The 22256-nt window shown below is 37.3% G+C and overlaps 1 protein-coding gene across 6 annotated transcripts in view; it reads left to right on the forward strand.

Moving 5' to 3' along the window:
* Positions 1-22256, forward strand: part of EYA1 (EYA transcriptional coactivator and phosphatase 1) — a 146022-nt gene that overhangs the window by 85327 nt on the left and 38439 nt on the right. For all 6 annotated transcript variants that reach the window (XM_063392664.1, XM_063392682.1, XM_063392672.1 and 3 more), the window contains exons 8-12: positions 2572-2654; positions 3076-3262; positions 14199-14338; positions 15555-15638; positions 21323-21412. In XM_063392664.1, the coding sequence (XP_063248734.1) occupies positions 2572-2654; positions 3076-3262; positions 14199-14338; positions 15555-15638; positions 21323-21412 (584 nt within the window). The remainder of the gene's footprint in view (positions 1-2571; positions 2655-3075; positions 3263-14198; positions 14339-15554; positions 15639-21322; positions 21413-22256) is intronic.

Raw genomic sequence — 22256 nt, forward strand, 5'->3', positions numbered from 1 at the left:
GAAGAAACCTTGAGTTTAAATAGCCCATCTGGCCGTCTAAGGCTTTCCCAAGAGAGCTGCACTAAACTTCTGCCACATACATTGTACCCTGATGATAGACATAGCCCATGGCAAGGAGACTGAGCTAGGAAAGCAAATGGGCTTCTGTGGCCAGTACACGGGGGAGGCCCTTACCCCGTGCCTGCGGCGGCACAGGGCGCGCCCCGCGCCTGGAGCGCGCCCTGGTCCCAGCAGGGTCCGGCCGCCTTCCCATGCTGACTGGGATTCCCAGCTTTAATGTGGGTCAGAGCTCTTTGCAAAATAGACCTTTGACCTGCAATTTACAGCTTTTATCACATTTTAAAGCTGTGTAGCCGGCCAACTTGGGGCAGTAAATCTCGCATGTTTTGTAGTGATTCTCATTTTTGTGTTTGCTCAGCTAAAGCAGGATGGCGGCTCTATGCCATGTTATGGCTGAATATCTAAAAAACAATTTGCAAAACCGTGAGTATTTTAAAAACAACTTCAGTCCTGTAGTTCTGGGTGGCCCACAGAGCTGTTTCAGAAAAACCTGCTTCATGTTTGTTACGGTCTAGGAGACCCTTACCCCTCCTCCATAGAGGCCGGTGCTGACCATGAGATGAAAGAGAGAGATCTGTGTGTTAGTGTGTGTGTGTGTCTTTGTCTGAGAGGGAGAGATGCTGGCTGGCATGTAATTACTTTTCTCATTTGCTCTTGCAAATTATTTTCCAAACTTTCTGAGGAGAGATAATGTGTTCCTCAAACAAAGTCTGGAGTTTTTTCTACTTAGAACTATGACAGGATTTTATATCACTTTAGAGTGGCTCAAACTGTGCAGCCTTAAAACCTGGGTTTGCATGTATTACTGCATCATTCAAAAAAGCCTGCAGAAAAGAGACACAGTGGCTTGTATTCTTCCACCCAGAGCACTATTAGAAATAAAATATCATTTCAAAGTTTTGCAATTTAAAATATTTTTCAGTTGTATTTTGGCTCTCGTGTTTGCTACAATAAAAAAATAACATCTGTTTTCCAATTTTAAATTAAATTTAAAACATGTTTTTCTCATTAGTACTGTTTATCTGTACTATCTGCTAAACTTGGATGTCAACTCTCCTGCTGAAGTAATCTGATTTTAGTTCAGAGGATTAGTAGCATCTATCAACAATCGGAGATTTTGCACTAGTAGAAAATAGAAGAGAAATGTTTACAGTCATTTCATACATTAAGTTTAAGTTTCATTCTTTACTCCCACTGCTGTTGGACTTCCCATATACTTCTTTGAGGTTTAATTTGTATGTGCTTTTAGTTGCTTTTGCAGTCAAGACATATAAATACTTTTCCTTTTATTTCTCATAGCTAGGATACCTATTGCTTTGGTGGTTTGCTTTTTTTTTTAAGAAAAGGAAATACCTCACAAATGCCCTTCAGGGGCTGTAGTAAGTATGGACCCCTGCCTGCATTCTGTCCTCTTTGGAGCTGCAAGAAGTATCACTTCTCCCAATGAGTAGCCTCTTTTTGGATTTGGTTGTTAATGGAGTTGTGTTGGGTACATCAGAGGACTGGTGCATCTGTGTGCCTGACTTCCTGTTGATTTTCATCCCTCCTTGTCTCCTTTGCTCACCTGCAAGTTTTGCTCCCAAGGTCTCTGTGTATCTTTGCACTGGGGCAGATTTGGGTGGTGAGGGAGGCTGTAAACAACCTGTGCACTTCAATAACCTGCACTGACTGGATGAATTCAATAGGTTGCCTCATTACAGACTTTGTGGTGGCTTTTGTAGCTTCACCCTGTGCATCCATATGTCTCAGCTGGTGGCTGTGTCACTGCTGGGTTATAACCAGTGAGGTGAGACAGCTGAAAGGGGGTTGCTGCCCTTTTAGTGGAACAGCTTCTTGGGCTGGGTATTAAACGAGAGCCCCATCTGTCTATTTTTGGTGGCTCATGAAAGCTGGAGGAGGGAGATGAAGACAGTAATTCAGTCTCTGGGCTAAATTCCATCTTGGGTCTCCCTTCTCAGAGAGGTACTTTTTTTCTCTTGTGTCATGCCCAGCACACTGTCAAAAGTTTGCAGCCCAAGGCTGTGTCTGATCGATTAGTGAGTCCTAATGGCTTTGCAGTCAGACTGAGCTGAGAGGACACAGTTGTCACATGTGGGGGCAGAAGCAGAGCCACCATGCTTTCAGGAGGGGAGATGGTGTCTCTCTGGACACGGCTTGCCTTTATTGTTCAACAACAACAACAAAAGTAAAGAAACCCTCATTACTTCCATAGTGCTGGTTGTTACTCATGGGGTACAGTAACCTCATTTTCAATCTGAGGGTGGGTTGAAAATATTTGGTGGGTCCAAAATTCCACTCTAAATTTCAAAGTTTTTTTTTTTAATTGCAGTAATGAAACCCAGAGTGATCTATGAATTATCACTTTCTATGTATTAACATGTTACAGAGCTGAATCGTCAACATGTGCGAAATATTACAAATATGCCATAATGTTATGATATAATGATGTGATAGAAGGTATTTTCCAATACTTTGTTTTAGTAATTCACATAATTTTTCATTTCATTTCAGGCAGCAGTTTTACAACATCATCAGGAATATATGCAGGAAATAATTCACTCACAAATTCTACTGGATTTAATAGTTCACAGCAGGTAAATTTGTAAATAGGAGTTCAGCAAACTTTGGCAAACTTAGAATTCTCATCCACTGAAAAAATGTAGCCCTTAAATAGCTTGCTGAAAGAAATTGTCATGCTTTCAAGTTAAACTAAAGTTTATAAATGTTTTTCTTCAATCTGTCATCTTCCAGTACTAGAACTAACTGTCTGAGGTTGATGTTCTTATTCACACATCTTCAGCAGGGTGTCTAATAAACTACTTGTATGAGAAGACATACTAAATTATGTGTAATTTAGATTTTGTTTTACTGCCTCACAGTTTTAGGTCCTACAGCATCCAGTCCAGGAAGCATACGTGCTCAAAGTCTGACATGTGTTTGCATTTATATTTTGGAATTTATACTAAAAAGTAGCAAAACTTCGATGGGTTATTCAGTCACTTTTTTGTCTTGCAGGAATATCCCTCTTACCCCAGTTTTGGCCAGGGCCAATATGCACAGTATTATAACAGCTCACCATATCCTTCACATTACATGACAAACAGCAACACCAGCCCTACGACACCCTCCACAAATGCAACATACCAGCTTCAAGAACCACCATCTGGCATCACCAGTCAGGCAGTTACAGATCCTGCAGCAGGTAATTACATGGATTTTATGGTCCCTATGAGGCACGTTTTTGTAAGTTGAAAGCGGATTGAACTGGATTTTTTTTGTCTAGTTGTTGATTTATTTTTATTATTATTTCTTAATCCTGAGCCTGTGGCATATCTTGGGCAGATTTAACAGAAAATGGACTAAAGAAAAAAGAGGATCAGTAAAAATTTTAAAGCTTATCTGGAAGACAAGTTGTTTGTATTAATATGTAAAGTATTTGTGTTAAAAATTGCATGGTATGGATAAGTCTTTACAGTAAACAAGAACCTGGTGCTTTTAGCCTCTGTATTCATTAAGATAAACCTGTTTGATTTTTCTTAAATAAGACTGAAATCAAGAGGCCTTTAAACTATAACTCAACTCTACTTGAAAGAGAGCTTTTGAGTTCTTTATTTCAGAGGACATAATAGTGCTTGCAATGGAGAGCTGAAATTACACAAGTGTTTCCATTTTAAGAAAAGATTTTCAGTGGCTTATTCTTTTTCCCAGTCATTTTACCTTTCTTGTTGGAATTTGGCAGTCATTTACTAGTTGAGATATTTTTTGAACATTTATGGCAAACTGCTCAAACTGTTTTTGGAAATGAGGGGTAAAAAATACTTTTCTTGTTATTTAAAAAAAAGTTAAAATCCATTTTTTTAACAGATCAAGCCAGTCAGTCATTAGTAGATGGCAAAAGTATGAAGTCTGTCAGAGAGAAAGTCCAGGGCTGCAGATGTGTTTATCAGTAATGCAGGAAGAAGCAGTTGTGATTTGGCAGTGGTATCAGGTGGTTTTGTTTCAGACTTCTTTGGGATGAGGTTGATTTTAGTTCTCTTGAAGCACTTGATGAGACTGATCTTCCATGTGCAATGTTAAACTTTACGATAATTTGCTATGCCTCTCTTGCTTTTCTGCATGTGTGTGTACCTGAAGAAAATGTTATGCAGTGTTGCCTCTTTTGAGACATTTGCTGCAAGTAAGTAGGGAAGAAAATACAGCTGGTGTATGCATTTATATACATGAGGTCACGTGTGTGCACTGCATTTGAGAAAGGAAGCTTTCTAAATATATGAGTACTTCTTGGGGTCTGTGGCATTTAGATACGGATGCATATTGATGTCTGCATAATTATCCTACTTTTCACTTTTTAAAAACTTTTTGCTTTTGTTTTCTTGTGATTTTGTTTGCTTTTCTTTTTAAGTTGGAAACAGTTAAGTTCCTCTTAGCCCAAAACCCTATGGTGATCAAGTTTTAGCTGTTATCAAGATACTGAAGTTGAGTCATTGTATCATCTGTGTCTCAATCTTTTGCAAAATCTTTGCATGTATTTTTCTAAAGTCATTGATCTTTACTATAGCATTTACTTCCTAAAAGCTGTAGTAAATATGCATATGAAGAGAGGAGGTATATTTTTCCCAAGCTCAAACTTAGTGCCTTAAAGGCTGTCCTCCTATTTAAATAGTGTTCTGTGCTCTATAAGCCTGAACAGAACTTTTCTCAGTTCCTTTTTGTTCCTTTTTAAGAAGTCTTTCTTTTCTCCTTCATATCTTTCATGTTCCTTTTATGACAGTTACATCTGAAAATTTGAAATAATTTGGCAGGTTTTCTCATGGATGAGTTCTGCACCTAGTCCTTCTTCTAATTTGTTATTTCATGTGTTGAAAGATGTACATCCATGGATACCCTACCACTGCTTGCTTAGCCCTTGCTCGGACATGTATACATCTCCTCTGGCATTGCTGGGACTTCCATTTCTTTTCCCAAGACTTTAACCTTACTGCCTTAGCAATTCTGAAAGTGTTCCTTCTAGCAGTTTGCTGATAACAACTCTTAATGTAGCTGTGGGGTTATCATGGGCTGGCTGCCTCTACCAGAGGGACATTTAGGAAAGTACCTGCTGTGGACCACTCTATTAGAAGGAGCTGATGAAAGTCATCTCCATCAATGTGGTTTTCAATCAGCAGAAGGTATAGGGCCAAATTTCTCCATTTTTCATTATGTATTTTTTTTCTTTATGCAGTTAAGTTAGGACCAAGCCCATTTAGGCTCCTCCTGTATTGACTGGAGAGAAATGAACACTTCTAATTAGAGTTCAGTTTGACAACAGTCTTAATCCTGAGATGCCAAAACCTATCCAGTGCTATGAAAGCAGTTTAAAGTGGCTGACATACCAGTGCTGACTTTGTAAGGAGAAATTAGGCAAGAATCTTTTGCTGCCTCACAAACCTTCAGTGCTGGTAGAAGGGAAGGAAGGACCCATCAGTGAATACAGTGCTGTGCTTGCCATTTCTCCTTGGACAGTGCAAATTTTTTCTTGTTGAAGTTTATTTCTAACCCTCAGATGAGCTCATGCACAGTCTGCTTGGAAGACAAAGTAAGGCTGGGCTCAAAGAAAAGAGGGATCGACATGTAGGAAGGGAATGCTGGTGGAGTGGCATATGCAACTGGAAGGTGTATTCAACAGAAGGATGTTCATAGTTGGGTCAAAAACACAGAACAAAAGAGAAAACCAAACAAACTTTTATTACAATTAGTAAAATTTCTGTAGGCTGTTTTGCCACATCTGCTCAAGTTAGGCTGCTGATTCTTTACCACAATTGGAATGCTTCATATGAGGGATGGTGGGGAGCAGTGCAGAGCCATCACATTTAGTAGGACGGGCTCCAGCTGCTGAATTGCAGCTGTCTATCCTTAGACATCTTCTCTGTTTAAAAAAACACATGTAATCCGTGTGGTTATGAACTATGCCAGGACAAGCACAGAACAGTTTTCAGACTTTACAGAGGCACCAGAATAATTTGACAGACATAGGTGTTTTCTATGAATTTGGGCCAGTAAGTGAAACAGAAGAGTCTGGTAAGAAAAATGTGAAAGGGAGAAAGTAATTATGTGCTCTTGTGACATTTTTAGTAGAGTTTGGCAAACTCAGAAATCTCAGATAATTTCACTTGGAATATGTTTAATTCCTTGTCAAAACATAAAATAATCCTTTTATGGTTTCCCTCAGTTGCTTGTTAAATTTGAAAGTTTTTGCCGTGCAATCCAGAACATGCAGGGATTCTTGCAGAAAAATCTGAGATTTCCCATGCTCAGTGTTTCTTCTTTCTCTTCGCTGTCAGGATTTGAAACTTTCTTGTACCACCATCAGGACAAAATCCTTCATTGCCCAGAGGTTTATAGTCTTTGCAGCCATAAATCAGATATACAAATTAATGTTATTTTCCTGTGAACAAAAACCTGTGTTTTTCTTAGTGATGTAATCAGAAAGCTGCTGAATTTTTGTCTAAGCTGTAGTATCTAAGAGAAGTAATAATTTAAATTATAAAAGAGAATAGAAGTAGATAAATGAGCAAATATTCATTCTCCCTTGCAACATTCAAATTCATTGAAATAGATTCAGAGTGAACAAAAGCAGTATTTCTTTATGTTTCATGTAGGTAAACTATGTAGCTCTTTGCTGCAGGCTGTTGTGGATGCAAAAAGTTTACCCCAGTTCAAGCATAACTTTGACAAGCTCAAATATTAGATTTACAGAGACAACAAGAAACTTGCTGCACAAGGTCACTGGAGACTGGGGGTGAATCAGTGCTGTGTGGATGTCTGTCCTTTTTATGCTTTCTTACGTAGTTTCCAGCTGTTTGTCAGTGTTGGAACTTACCCTGGAGAGATGGAGTTACGCCCCCATCCTCTATGCCTACCCTGATGCTCAAAAATTCTTAGAGTAACATTCATAACATGTACTTCTAGGAGATAATATAGAAAAAACCTGCCTTTTCTAAAACCACAATAATTTTCTCTTGCAATATTTCAATTCCACCATCACTAGCTGGTAATAAAAAATTCTTAATTTGAGCAATATTTTTTTTTCATTCCGTCAGGAAGGCTGAATTTATCCATCTATTTCATAAGGTGATGTATTTACAATTTCTTAAAGTGTTTCTCACAAGAGAGACTTGCATTGTTCTTGAGATTCAAGCTCTTTCATTTTCTTTGGTTTCTGTAATAAGTATGTTTTGTATCTTACTGGAAGGTTTGGGGTTTTTTTTGTATTACTCACATACTTCACAATGCAGATTAAAAACCTCACAAGGGTTGTGCCAGCCAACAAAACTTGGTCTCAGACACAGGTCACTATTTTGCTCTTAAAGACTAAACTTCTTTTTCCTTGAGTACTATATCATGTTTAGTATTACAAAAGGGAAAGCAATTTTTTATCGTGTTCCATAACAATAAATTAGAGACAGAAAAGTGAAAGAGGGAAAATAGCTTATATAGACTATATATAGATATAAATATAGATATAAATATATATATATATATCTTATATAGACAACTTTTCACTGATATCTGTATGGAAAGAAATGCAGCTATATTGGCAGTACATTTCTGGTATTCTACTGTTTGTTCTTTTTTGTAAATATAAATGAAGAGTAAATCTAGAGGATATATTTATACAAGGAAGGAAAAACATGGAAAATTCTGTAAAAACAGAAATTAAATTGGATACAATAATGAATGGCAAAGTGCAGTACTGGTTTTGCTTTTCTAATAATGGTTGTTCTCCTGGGATGTTTATCTTTGGTTTTGATGGGATTAAAAGTAACAATGATTTCAAATTGTTTGAAAAGTCAACAAATGAGTAAGGAATAAATAACTACAAATGATACAGGTACTACTGGCCCGTTGTGGATTGCTTCACCTTTTTTCTTCAACAAAGAATGCTGGAGAAAAAAAATCTGGCCCACTTTAGGTTGTGGTCATATGTAGTTTATAAATACTGTTATATATGATGTTTTGTCATTATTTTAAATACGCAATCCTAAATCAAAACCAGGCTTTGATATGTTCATTTTTGCCACTATTTTTAACAGACTGTTGAGAGGTTCTGTCAAGTTTATAATAGCATGCTCTTAATTCTCAATATACAAACATTAAATTTGTTTTTCAAGTGAAGATTTTGACATTTTGTCAAAACAGCACTAGAGATACACTTCTGTGATCCTGCCAGCAGACATTATTGTATGTCTTGCAATACTTACTTAGTGCTTTTATTTACTACTAATGCAGTACTATTTTTTTACAGACAAGTTTAAAAAAAACCCACAAATACATGTGGTTCTGCTGCATTGTTTAATGCTGGTCCAGTTGTATGCAAGTAGAAGTTTTTATAAGTGCTCATGGAATTTGTGTTTAGTTTTATTTATGCAAAAGGAAACTTTAATTATGCAAAAGTAAGAAAATCATAGTGTGAGACTGACGTATTCAAATTACTTGAATCTTATATTTTTATTTTGGTACACAGGAGCTGAAATAACACTGGCAAGTATAAGATGTAAGGGGAAGCCATTGATCTGGGCACAATCTAAATGGAAAATTTTGGTACATAGCTATTTGCAGACACATTTGACTGTACTAATTACCCTAGACCCACCTCATCCATGTAATTTACATTGTGACATGAGATCTGATTACTTTGATAATGTATGTTTACTCTTTTTTGCATAACCTGTCGGTGTAGTAGGGAAAAAGTTGGACAAAATTTGCAATGCCTTTGTCAACAGCAAAAGCTGTACTCACGCACTCACCAGCTGGATTTACCTAGAGACAGACCTGATTTTGGGCTTTCTGGCATAGCCACTTTTCCCCAGATTTATCACTGAACACTATTGCTGTACATCGAAATCAACAGTAAGAAAATGCAGCAATTACTATGGGGGGATTTTCATAAAAAACAGAAATGAGTTACTGAATATGGTGTCACAAATGCTATCTCTGCAGCTGTACTGTCTGTTCATAATAATCAAGGTGGTTTTAGTTTGAGATGATGGAAAATTGTCATGTGTGACAAAACCATCAACACTGCCCAGATTGATGTCAAAAGAGAAGTATAAGCTTAGGAACTCTTATGTCAAGTTGCAGTTTTATGGTACCTTGAAGCATAGAAGAAAGTCTGATACAGTATGGTTCATGTATTTTAGTTAAGCCAGAATGTAAACATTCCTCAAAGTTATGTTTTTGTCAGGCTTGATGTCACCATATACTGCAGGGGTTGCTGCCAGGTCAGAAGCAGGGGTTGCACCTGGAAAATAACATATTTGTATAATCTGGGCTTAAAATGTTTTTTTCTGACTGACTGTAGAAGTCAAGAGTGTGTCTTTTACACGTCTCCAAGGTTCAGAGGAGTGTGAAGCAGAAATAAGCTATAACATTTCGTGTCTGCCTGGAGCAAAGTACAGAGAGCTGCTATAGCAGGGAGATCTAAAATGAAGAGTATGTCTGTGGCTGCAGAGGAATAACTGTTGTTACATCGTTAGTACAATTTTGTGAAGGCACTGCAACACAGAGAAATGCATGTGATGGTCCAGGCTGGTGGATCCCTGGGGCTGTACCCTGCCTGCCACAGGGCCATCAGCAGGCACCTCGGGAGCATCAAGGACAGGCTAGGCTTGTGTAAGATTTGCCCTAAGCACTTCTTCAGATCCCAGATATTTTTGTCTCAGGGGATTTCCAGACCTGCTATTGTTTGCGTGTTTAGGGTGTGCCTCCATTATCATTTTAATTTTGAGTAGGGTCTTTTTTGATGTGAAGCTTTGGCTTGACAGAGCAGTCCTAGGGCACCCAAGTGGAGTCCTTCCAGTCAAAGCTAACGTGTCCTCCAGAACAGCTCCTAATTCCTCCAGCCCCTACTGAGGATGCCCAGGAAACTAGATCAGAATGCACTTGTGCTGAAATAACCTCTCAGAAAAAGCCAGTGGAGCCTGATGTAGTTCCCACCACTTGCCTGATCCCACAGATCCAGCTTGCTCATGTGGTCCAGCTGTAGCACCCCTGAATGCTTCACTTCCAGGGATGTCTTCAGGCCCCCCTTGAACCCATGTAATATTTTGGGAGCCTGGCATGGGGTTCCTGTGGCAAAATGTGTACAGATCTTGTAGCTTTAATCTGAATTCCTTGTATTTAATCAGGCTGCTGCCAGCTCCCTTTGGTGATCTTGCTTTTTTGCTGGACAGGCAATGGATCTGATTCTCATTCCCTTCTCAGCTCATGATTATGTGTAGGGCAGGGTTTTCTCCTGCACTTACTTGTATTTGTGATGCTCAAGGACAGGATAGAATTGAATTCAGTGCTTTAGAAAAATCATCATTTCACTTGGCTAGTATTAAAGTATGAAGTCAGCTGAAGCTGAATAAATTCACCTTCTCTTACCAATGATTATAGAGTAATGGGTATAGTGCTAACATACTTTGTGGCTATGTAAATTGACTTCAGTAAGCCTTTTGATGCCCTGGCAGTTAAATGTTTTCACTCAACAATTTTAAAAGTGAACTAGGCTAAAGCAGTTTGGCAGGAATTACACAGAAGTTGTACATAAAAAGCTGTTTAGGAAATCATGTCCAGAGAGCAGTCAGTGAGAGCTCACTGTTAAAATAGAAGGATGGCTACAGCAGCATTCCACAGTGTCTGCCTTGGGCCTAGCACCAGACCACATTTTCATTAATCATTTGGGTGACGGAACAGAATGTGTTTGCCTATTAAATATGTAGATGACACCATGCGGAGAGGGGCTGCGACGCCTTTGGAGACGGGATGAGAACTCAAAAAATGGAGATGTGATCTGAATAGGAGCAGGTGTGAGGTATAGATTTAGGCAGGAATGATGAACTGCACAAATGTGGGATGGGGAATGTTGGCAGCTTCTTCCAGGCTCTACCTTTCCCTGCAAACTGCTCTCAGTACTCCAAATATTAGTGGCACATGGAGTACCCTCAGCCGCTGTTATTTTTCATTCTCCAGAATTTGTCAGGGCTTGGGCATGTCAAGGCTCAGGGCTCAGCTGGGCACTGTATTCTTTAACTGGGTTTCCTTCTGAGGCCCTGAGAGCAGCCACTGGACAGTGAGCTGGTGACCAGCCATGCACACAGATGCTTCCCCTCACATACATGGAAGAAGTTCCTTGCACACAATGTCATGTTTTCCCCCCGCTGGGTACTGTCACACTGTTCGTAACACTCTGATCTCCTGGGCAGGCTCAGAAGTTGCAGGTATTAACAATGCTGTTTATTCAGTCATGTGCAAGGTTTGGCCAGGTCTTTGAGAAATAACCAGTTCTATGTCACTTCTTCCTCAGAAGATGATCTAGGAATGCTGAATCTAATATTTTTGGAAATGCTGTAGAAAATGCAAATCTTTTCCAGCCAAGTCGTGTCCAGGGGAGAATCCAGAACATTCAGGAAATCAAGCTTTGCTTGACTTTGCTTCCCATTATTTTGTCCACTTTGGTGAGACTGTAGAGAATGAGAATCAGAGCCTAGCAAAGAAGATTGACAAGGAAGGGTTAACGACAAAGGGAATCTGTGAACAGTCTTCAAATGCATGCAGATACACTGAAGGGAACAATTTTTCCCCACTTTCACAGATTAAACTTCTACTGCTGTAATGAATGCTGAAGTTGTATGTTCTGATGACACAGCTGTCCAAGCAGCAGCGATTTCCTGGAGAGATCCATAAGAGCAGGACAGACAAGTCTTTCTTGGGAATGATGGAAGTACAGTGGTCCCAAGAAGGGGTCCTGAGGCAGGGCTGGGACTTGTTCTGTCAGGTGAGAGTCTGGTGCATCCTGACGGACTGCCTGTGAAGGGGAAATGGAAATGAGCCTCCACCTAAACTTGGAGCCCTGTGTTTAAAATTTTGAATGAGGTGTTCATAAGTGAAAGGCTTTTGCAAAGATGGAAAGCTGGATACCTCCTACAGACAGACTTTCTTCCCTGCCCCCACCATGCTCTGCTCTGTGTCCTCACTCATTTAGGTTTACTAATTTGTTTACTTTGTTTGTTTATTTGTCATGAAGTTTTGTTTATACTCTTTCCATCTTACCTGTTCCCTATTTTCTTTAGTGTTACTCTTGCAAGTATAATACTTGAAACTTTTAGGCTTAGCATGTCTGTGAGAAAAATTTCTAAGACTGGGAACTAAAGCCACACTCCTAAAAACAGTGTCAGAGACCAAAAGCAGATGTAATTTAAATTAGTCAATAGGAAATGCTATTTTTCATTACATCCAAATTTTAGAGTACATATTTACAATTTACATCACTGGCCAGCATACCTGTTGAAGAAATTGTTGTCTGTTTATTTTATGGGGTTATAATTTATTTCAAGGCTTTTGTGCATAATTTTCTTCCTCTTTTCTTTTTTTTCTTTTTTTTTTTTTTTTTTTGAAGATTTTAATAAGCAAAATAGTGTATAGCCCAAAAATTAGCTGGGAAAATTGGTACTATTTTTCCTTATTTATGGTTAAGTACAGTAGATGAAAGAGGAGTCAGCATTCAAAGTTTAAATACTTTAAATTAATATTGTGAAGCCTGCATTGTCAAAGGAAAAAATATATATAGGTGTGGCTGGATGGTTTTTGTTGTTTGACACATATAAAATCACTCTTTTAGTACTGGTCAGACGTCTTCAGAAGATTCTGTGCTTAACCTTGATTCACATGTTAACTTGTTTTGCTTTGTTTGATGTAGCCTGAAATATTTAGGTAAATATATAATGTGAAATATGTAAGATATGTTGATTCTCAATAGGTGTAAATTTGAAAGCTGAGCATGAAAATTTCAAGACCTTTTCCTTTCATTCAGCACAAGCAACTGTTATTATTTTGAGTCATTGTGCATATGTGGTGTCACACAGATGTCCCAGTCTCCTCCTTAATCTAACCTTTGCCCTCAACAGGATGTTTTGCTAGGAGGGAGAATCCCTTGTGTGAGAAGTATACCTGTCTGTTCAAGCTGGAATGCCATGGTCTAGGCAGATTAAAATGAAAAATTTTGTGTCTACTGAACTCTAAAGAGTAGTTAATATTAACTGAGCAGTAAAATTGAGAAACATAAAATTTGCAACTGCCTTCACTAAAGCAGTGTTTTTAGGAAAAAGAAAAAAAATACCAAAATAAAAGTATTTGTGGAATTCAGATTCTGAAAGGAAGTTTTCAAAAGAGATTTAAAAATGTGTTGTTGCATTTTTAAGGACTATGGTACTGCTAATTACATTAATAGGGAGCGTAATTGATGCTTAATGTGTGCTTTGTTAATGTACAAGCATTCATTATGATAGAGTCTATGGATGTTAAGAGTAGCAAAATAATCTTCAAACTAGCATCTTTTCAGAAAAAACTCCGTTGTTCTTGACATGAATTGACAAGAATTATCATTGTTTTTTCACCTGTTCAATAACAGTAAATATTCTTATAAATAAACATTGCTGAAGCATAATAATTAGCATACAATACTGTTTGTAAAGATTTGTATCCTATCGTGAAGGTACTCATTGGAACTATACAGTCTGGAGTAGGCCTTTGAAAAATACTAGAAATATCATCTTCATAGTTAAACACTTATTAATTTAAATTACCATAGGAAAATAAACGGTCTGATTTATGCTATATTTAGGAATAATTATATACTTCTGGCTTAAATGCAGCAATCTAGAAGTGTCTCCAATCAGGCAATTTGGAAAATTTTTCAATTTCTCTATGTCTGGATTTTTTCACACCTGATTGGATTTTTCTTATCCATCACTATGACAATTGTTTTAAAGCATTCAAGATATTTAAGTCTGAAAAGGTAGAGTTAAATGAATATTGTTTTATGAAGAACTGATATCCCTTAAAATTGTTTGTTTAGAGTTTAGTCTTGTAATAATTGAAAGAATGAAGCAATTAAGTTTTTCTATTAAGTCTTTTATAGAGGTTTACTGAAATACTTTATCACTCTGTTTTTACATATAACTTGAGCTAGATTTAATTAATTTATGAATCAATATCACCACTTACTGTTTTATATTTAATTATTTTACTTAGGAGTGGGTTTGGTGTAAGCAAGTAAGTTGAACGTTTTGAACACTGAACTAAAGGGTAAAAGTGTTCTTTCTTTACTGCAACAGAATACAGTACAATCCACAGTCCCTCAACCCCCATTAAAGACTCAGATTCAGAGAGATTGCGTCGAAGTTCGGACGGGAAATCGCGCGGACGGGGCAGGAGAAACAACAATCCTTCACCACCACCTGACTCTGATCTGGAGGTACTTCATATAAAATGTCTTTGGCCTGTTACAGAACTGTATTTTCATCATTAATTTGCACCAGGAAATGTTATTTATGCATCAAAAATAAAGTGGCATTGAGGGTCCCTTTTTCCTAGCAGTATTTTCATAGAAAATAGAATTTTTCTTCTGAAGAACCTTCTTCAGGAAGAGCTCCTACTTTCTTGGAAAAATAACTGTGTGTTTCTTTCTGCTTTTGATTAAACAAAGCAAACAAACAAACAAACCAAAACAAACCAAAAGAAAAAAAAGTAAAGGAAAAAAAAGGAGCCAGCTTTTCCCAAGGCAAAGAAAGGTTTTCATTTGGACAGGAGACACTACTAGTACAATAGTGGGGTTTGTTCTCTCATGCTATGTTCACATTCCTCCCAGTGGCCCATGGTCTGTGTTGAGAACACATCTCCAATGACACACCACAGCTATGAGTGTCCACACTGCATTACTTTTCCTTTCCAGAAGCTTACCCCATGTGTCATCATGGGAAATACAGGCTCACCAGGATTTCAAATACTTGTATTTGAACACTTTATTTTTCATTAAATTATCATTATGTGTGTGGTCAGAGGACAAATTTAAAACACGTATTTTCCATTGTCTCTAAGCAAAAGAATTATTTACTGATGCCATAAGTATTATACATACATCATCCAAGTTTGTAGTTTTTGTTCTTCAGATGCCTAAAATGCATTAAAACTAACATAAGTTAAGGGAAATTAAGTGCTTACCAGCAATCTGCTTTGTTTTGGTTTTAGAGGTAATTTTCAAGGGCACTTACGTGACTTTTTGTAAGAATTTTGCTTTGTAAGGCTTGCAGAAATACAGAATTCTAACCCCAAAGATTTAGTTTTCAGATGCTTCTCTTTATTTATTTCAGTTTCTATCTCACATCAAGCTTCAAAAATTACATTGTACAGTCTCATTTTCTGTGTATATCTTGTGATACTATCATTCTATTCTAATAGAAGGATTTGATATAACAGCAATTGTAGTAAAAAGCTAACAGATTGTGTTACCCTACCCCCCTAAAAAAAAAACTTGTTAGTTTTGAAAGTAAATGGCAGGGAAGCTATGGTTATAATATTCAGCCATTTCAGTACAGTTTTTCCATTTGTGTGCTTACTGATTCAAATTTAAACTTTCCATTTCAAGTATTAGCTTCACAAAGGAACACATTGATTTGATTCTCTTTTTACAGAGAGTATTCATTTGGGATTTGGATGAGACAATCATCATTTTCCATTCCTTGCTTACAGGGTCCTATGCCAACAGATATGGAAGGGTAAGTGTCAAGAAACTGATGAAAATGTTCAGTAATATGTTCTTTTTATGGTTGATACACAAGGAATGCCAGAACATTAGTTGATTTTTAGAGGCAAACTGGTACTGGCATTACAAAACAAAAAATATCAAGCTGTTTCACATGTCCATTCTTTGCAGTTACTCAGCTCTTGTATTCAGTACATATGTAAATAGTGCTGGCAGTAATGCTTTGACCACTTGAGGTTTAGTTTGTAGATACAGGTTGTCTGAAACTTGTTGATCTCATCAAAATCTGCAAAGGTCTGTGTCCCCTCAGAGAGGGAAGAACTTCCAGGAATGATTGCTGTAAAGGATTGGCCATGCTCTGTATTGAGAGGGAAAGAGGAGGAATGCTTTTAGATGTGGCCAGATTAGTCTAATTTTTTTTTACCTTAGATTTCTTTTTTTAATCTAAATATTGACTGATGTTTTTGAAAGTCTGCTTATAAGTCAAATCTTTCTATTATGCACAGTCTATAAATCATAACTGAATTGATGAATATGTCTACAGACAGCAGATTTCCTTGGTAATTCTCAGAAGGGAAACATGATTTTAAGTGAATAAGAACAGTTTATGAATGGAATGTCCTTATGAGATCAGACTTCTTTTTTTCAGGATTGTATTTGAAAGCTAACAGCTTGTGCTAAAATCTGTTATACCCTTTTATGTTCACCTCATGTGAGTTATAACTGCAATGTGATTTTTTGTTAACCTCAAAAATTTCTACGTGCAAAGAGCAACTACATAGTTTTGTCTGGCTTCATGTAATGCCTTCTTGTAAAGCTTCTATTTAGCACTAAAGTTTTTACCCTACACCCAGCTGAGTGAAGGGCAAAGCTACCCCCAGTTCAGTCTGTGCCTGGGTCAGGTTCTGAGTTTCTCTCAATAGCTTCTTGCACTATACAAATTTAAAGTAGTACTACTTTGCAACCTTTCTTGCTTGTTCTGGTAAGGTTTGTTTGCAGAAATATTTACTGTAATAACAGTGTACCTGTTTGAGAAACATAATTAGTTTTTTTTATTATATGTCAGAAAAGCTAGTTAATTCAGCAGCCCTGGTTTCCTAGGTGTTGTTAGTTTATATTTAGGTAATAAAAAGAAACTAGAACTTAAATGTTTCGACAGTTGTTGTATGGGTATGTATGGACAAAAACATTACAGATGAGTATTAAATATTTACCAAAAGTTATTTTCCATTTTTCAGAGTAAAACCAGCTTTTGTGTGGTAACCCAAAATCTATGATAATTTAGTTCAGAATGAGAAGAGATCCCAGTGCTCACAAAAACCTCCGTGATGACAGAATCTCACTACTGGCTTTTGAGGAGCAGAGTAGCACTAGAAAAGCCTAATTAATTAGTCACTGCCATAGAAGTACTAATGTGAGCATATATTTTCCATTTGTTGCTAGTTCCCAGTAGTGGATTCATTAAGTGGGGCCTGAACATAAACACTTTATTGCTGGGTGGTGGGAGTTGAGGAGATGGCTGGTATTCAGTTGCAGAGAGATGTAAATGCGTACGCTGCAAGGAGGGGCCCGACTGCTGCCTGCAGCTCCATCGCTGTTGGCACTGTTTACATAAGGTGTAGCTTCTGCCCAGCTGGCTCTGCTGGCATGGCATCACAATATTCCTGCATTGCTAAACAACAGCCAACTGTTGATGTTGAGAGGAAAGGTGGCATTGCTGCTTAATCTTTGGATAAATGCGAAATCTTTTTGGTGAGGGGTAGCAACATGCCTGTCCTTGGCTCTCAGATGATCTCATGAAACTGTGCCATTCTGGTTTTGTTTTCTTAAGGGTTCATTCAAAACAGAGTTTCTCTTGTGTTATTGACAACTTCAGACAACTGTTAGCAGTTGCCAAGGATGTTGGAGAAAGACAGTGTCAAATGTTCAAAGCAAGCATGCGAAAACATGAGAATTTTAGGGCTTATTTGTGGCAGCAGAAGGTTCATGTTTTTAAAAGAGTGTTTGCCTGTGATTACTGGCCTTTAAAATCAGAAATCCGGACCATAAATTATCTGGGAAGAAAAAAAGTTGAGGGGAATTTTTGTTCTTTTCACCGGTATTCTTGTTTATGAGCAATCCAACATCATGTTCTCTTATAAATCTGCACTATGGTGAGGGCTAGAAATGCCCTTTTAAAAAACTAAATCTAGGATGATCACATAATCATTAAAATACAAAAGCTGGATCTTCAAACAAACAAAAATGTCCTAATTAAATAATAGGGGATTTGGCAACTTGGCATTCAGCTCTTTTCAGAATGCCTGAGCGAGTTTCATGGTGAATGACTATGAATGATCTGCGTTCTTGCTGCTGAAGGGATTGATTTTCTTTGCCTAATTCTCAGCCTCATTCCTCCTAACTTCTTCCTTGTGCCACCCTTTTCTGTATCTTCTTACTTTTTCATCTGTTTTTTATCACCTGCTCTCCTTTAGCTGCTATTGTGCTCTATTTTCCTCCTGCTTTTTTTCCTTCAGTTTTGTTGTAACAAAATAACACCTTTTTCAGTTTACCCAGTCATGGCAAAAATGACTCCATAAATCACTACATTTTTATTTAGGAATTACTTGAATTTAGTGCATTTAATGGAAATGTATGAAACTCTAAGAATATGCCCTTCCTAGACAAAGGAAGACTAGACAAAGGAACAAAACATTTCCATTTGTTTTTGGATTTTTTTAACTATATACAGAGAGAGATGTATTGATCAAGTATAAAGTTACCAGTTTAATTGACATTAGGGCTCATTAAGTTTTGGAATTTGGAAAAAATTGGAGCCCTTTATTATCTTGGAGCAGGTGGAAATATGTCTCAGAATTGGCACAGAACACCGTGGTCTTTTACATATATTTCCATCCTCAGTAAAAGCAGTTATGCAGAGGTTATACAGGAATTTTCCTTTAAATTATAAGCTATTTTATTGTGGTTTAATATACTTTAGTGATAGAGAAAAACAAAGCCTGGTTTCACTTAACCCTTCATTTGTGACCTGTAGGCTTAAGTGGAAAATAAGCCTTGTACCCAAAGTGAACTTTCCTGTTTTTCAGCTTCTTGTTTCTCCACAAAACAAAGAAATCAAGTAGGTAGAATCTGGAAATGACATACAGGCAATGTTTTGGCTCCAATGCCAGTATTCAAAACAAAAGGCCTGCTTAAGCAGTTTGACATTGGTATTTCTTTTCTTTAGTTAAACTGTACCTCCCTCAGAGATTTGTACCTGATTTTGACCATACCTGAAAAGACACTGACTGAACCTGCAAATCCTGGGGAACAAGGAGAGATTGTTAGCTTTCCTACTCATTGTGTGACACCTCTCAGTAATTAGTTAGCAATTAAGGCTTAAAATTGCAAAAGAAGGCTGGGTATGGGATTATTTTTTTAAAACCTTGTTCTAGCCTTTTCTTTTTTTAAAGTTTACAGCCCCCACTGTAACGTCTGATGACAGTGTGTGATATACTAGGGTGCTTTAAGCCAAGGTTCTGGTGCTTTTCATTAGAACAGTTGCAAGATATTTAAAACACTAATGCAGATAAGGTTTTTGCTTCTGTTAAATACGTAGCTACCAAGAGCCACAGTTTAACATAGTTTTTGTGTTAAGTGGAATTTACTATACAAAAAGATTATATTTAATCTAGCAGTTAAGCTTTCTTTGAAAAGCAATCCATTTTGTTTCTTCATTGAGCTTTTGTGTCATTTAATCTGACACTTTCAGTAGGTGCCAATGAGTTGGTTTTTTTCTGCCTAATTAAATTAACCTAATAAATGACATTATTTTAGTTTTTAGACATTATTACTTTGGAGAAAACCATTCTGTTTTATTTCTGCCATGTAAAAATACCTTGGAGTAAAATGGTTAGAAAGCTTTACAAAAACCTCTTTTTACAGACTCAGAAATGTGATAAAAATGTTCAATAATAAAAAAAGCAAGTCGTGTACACTGAAATGTAAAATACTTATTTTCAGCCACTCATTTAAAAATTAGTCAGATGGGTTCATAACCAATACCATTCTCTGTTGCCCATTTATTCTGCTTTTCGAAATTATGTTACTGTTTAGGGATGGAAGTCAGAAGGGAATTATTTCTGTCTTATTGCATTAGAAGTTGATAATCAAGGTGTGGCTAGTCATCTTCATTTGCATCTTAGACCTTTAGCCCATGTCAAAGGGAGAAGAAGCCTCAGGCCTAGCAAGAGAGAAAATGTCCCCTGCCTTCCACCTCACATGCCTCCAAAAGTAAAGCAGAGGAAGTGTAGGTCTACAAATAGAGCAATATTAAAAGATAGAGACAAAATGCTTTCGTTCATATTTTAAAGTCTTTCCATTTGAATTAAGAAGCCAATTTTTTTTTTTGGCTGTGCCAGTTTAAATAAAAGACTTATTTTTAAGGGCAAAATTCATCAAAATAGCATGATGCAATTTTTTTCCCCATTTATAAGGGCTATTTTTTTTCAATGTAGCTTTGCTTTGAAATTTCAAGAATTCTTTCTCTGGGTAGCAGTTCTTGGGGTTTGGCATTTCCAGAAGGCAAACAGGCTGCCAAATCACCATTCTTTTCCAGCTCTTTTCAATGAATTTTGCCTTTTTAACCAGTAGTTACAGAAAAATGTCTGAAAGTTCAGAGATCATGTTGAAGCATCTATTAATTTGATTGAGAGGTGGAAAAAGAAACTAAGGACTGCATCTCTTGCTTTTTAACTGTGACTTGTCATCAAGTTTAGAATATTAGCTTATTTTAAGTAAAATATGGGTTGTCACTTCTTCAGTTCTATTTAAAATACAATTCCTAGCAAACTAGCATTATTAATAGAGGCTGTTATGGGATAATATAATATATTCTTTCAAACTCATGCTCCTGTGCACTTGGATAGACTTGGCATTATAAATGAGACACTCTGTATCAAATGTATGTATTAGGCTCTATTTTCAATTTTTCAGATTGAAAATATATAAAACACCAAAAAAATCAAGACAAACATCTGTAATGCATTTGGTAACCACAATGCTGAACATGCTTTTAAAGTTTATTAGCTCAGTAAGGAATAAGTTGTTATGGTAATTTCTGTAGAGAAGTTGAAGTGTGTTATGTATTAATAACAAACAATAGTTTTGTTCACTCTGCATGGGTGGGCCAAACTGGAAACATAATTAAAGGTTGGTTTTGTGGACAATCAAGGAGTGGTTTTAAATATAATTGCCATTTGCAAATAAAACATCAATAGTTCTTTGCTTTAAAGTCACTAGGTATTCCCAGGACTGAATCCTGTCATTTGTGACCAGTGAGAGTTTATTTTGAGTAACAATAGTATCACCATACCCCTGATTGACCATAAAACTTGTGAACAGTTGTAGAATCTGGGGAAGTTTTAGGTGAAATGGATTTGCCCTTTGTGCACAGAAAGCAAAGAGCCGGTGCAGGGGATACATGAGGGTGACCACAGAAGTCCCACTGCAAAATCAGGGAGTCAGCCGAATTAAAGTCTTATTTTTGAGTGTTACTGGGAAATGTTGTAGTACAGGGTGAGACAGTCACTGAATTGAAACCGACAAAGCAGATGTTGTATTTAATACAAATAATATGTTATAAAAAGCTGCTCCTGCAGCTGGGTATGTATGTTAGGCACAGTATTGATGGTGTACTTGCTTGATTTCCTCTTTAAGGATCCTCCCACTTCTGTGTCCCTCGGACTCCGAATGGAAGAGATGATTTTCAATTTGGCGGACACGCATCTATTCTTTAATGATTTAGAAGTAAGTGTTCCTTCTTTTAAAACACACAGAGATGATCTAATATTTAATGTTTGTCTGGTTTTATGTGTTGTTTGATGGTTTGACACTTATTTGCAGAGCTTCAATACGGAAATGCTTAGAAAATAGCTATATCATTTACTCTTCAGGATATATAATAACATCTACACTAAATGTCTACACTGGCCTTCAAAGGTTACTACAGTTTAAATGGTAGAGATTTGTCCTCATAGATTTTAGCACTTATGATGACAGTAGACAAGTTTCAGAGGTGGATACAGCAAAAGAACCTAGCAACATACAGAATTCAATAGTCTGCACAGGCCATTAAATATTAAACTCCAGCTTCTATAAACTGTTTGTGGCTGGGTACAGATTTCTTGCTTACATCCCACGGCGGGCAAGTGTTACCTTAGCCTTGAGGGACACCATTAATGTTGTATGGGCTGTCTGTGGGCTGTTCCTGGGGCTGCTCTGCCTGCAGCAGGCACGGGGTGTTCTGTGCCTGCAGCGAGGAGCTGCGGGTGCCCTGCCAGGGGCTTTTTTAGCCTACACAGCCCTATGGTTTGGGACGCCTGGGAGATTGTTCCAAAGCTCTCCAGACTGCTGAAAGAGGCTGTCACTGTAATGCCTGGCTGCCTCATCTTAAAAGGGAAAAAAGCAATTTCTGATCGCATTTTAATAACACAAAAACATGAAAACAGTCAGATTTCTTTCCCATCATAGTGAAGACAGCTGTTTATTTAAAATCCAGCTGTTAAGCAAGCTTGTGGTGGGGCTGCCAACACACATTAATCATCAAGTTGTTGTTTTGCTAGATTTTAGAATAGTGTGTTATTCCAGACAG

The sequence above is a fragment of the Prinia subflava genome, chromosome 1 (assembly GCF_021018805.1).
Source record: "Prinia subflava isolate CZ2003 ecotype Zambia chromosome 1, Cam_Psub_1.2, whole genome shotgun sequence".
NCBI classification, from domain to species: Eukaryota; Metazoa; Chordata; class Aves; order Passeriformes; family Cisticolidae; genus Prinia; species Prinia subflava.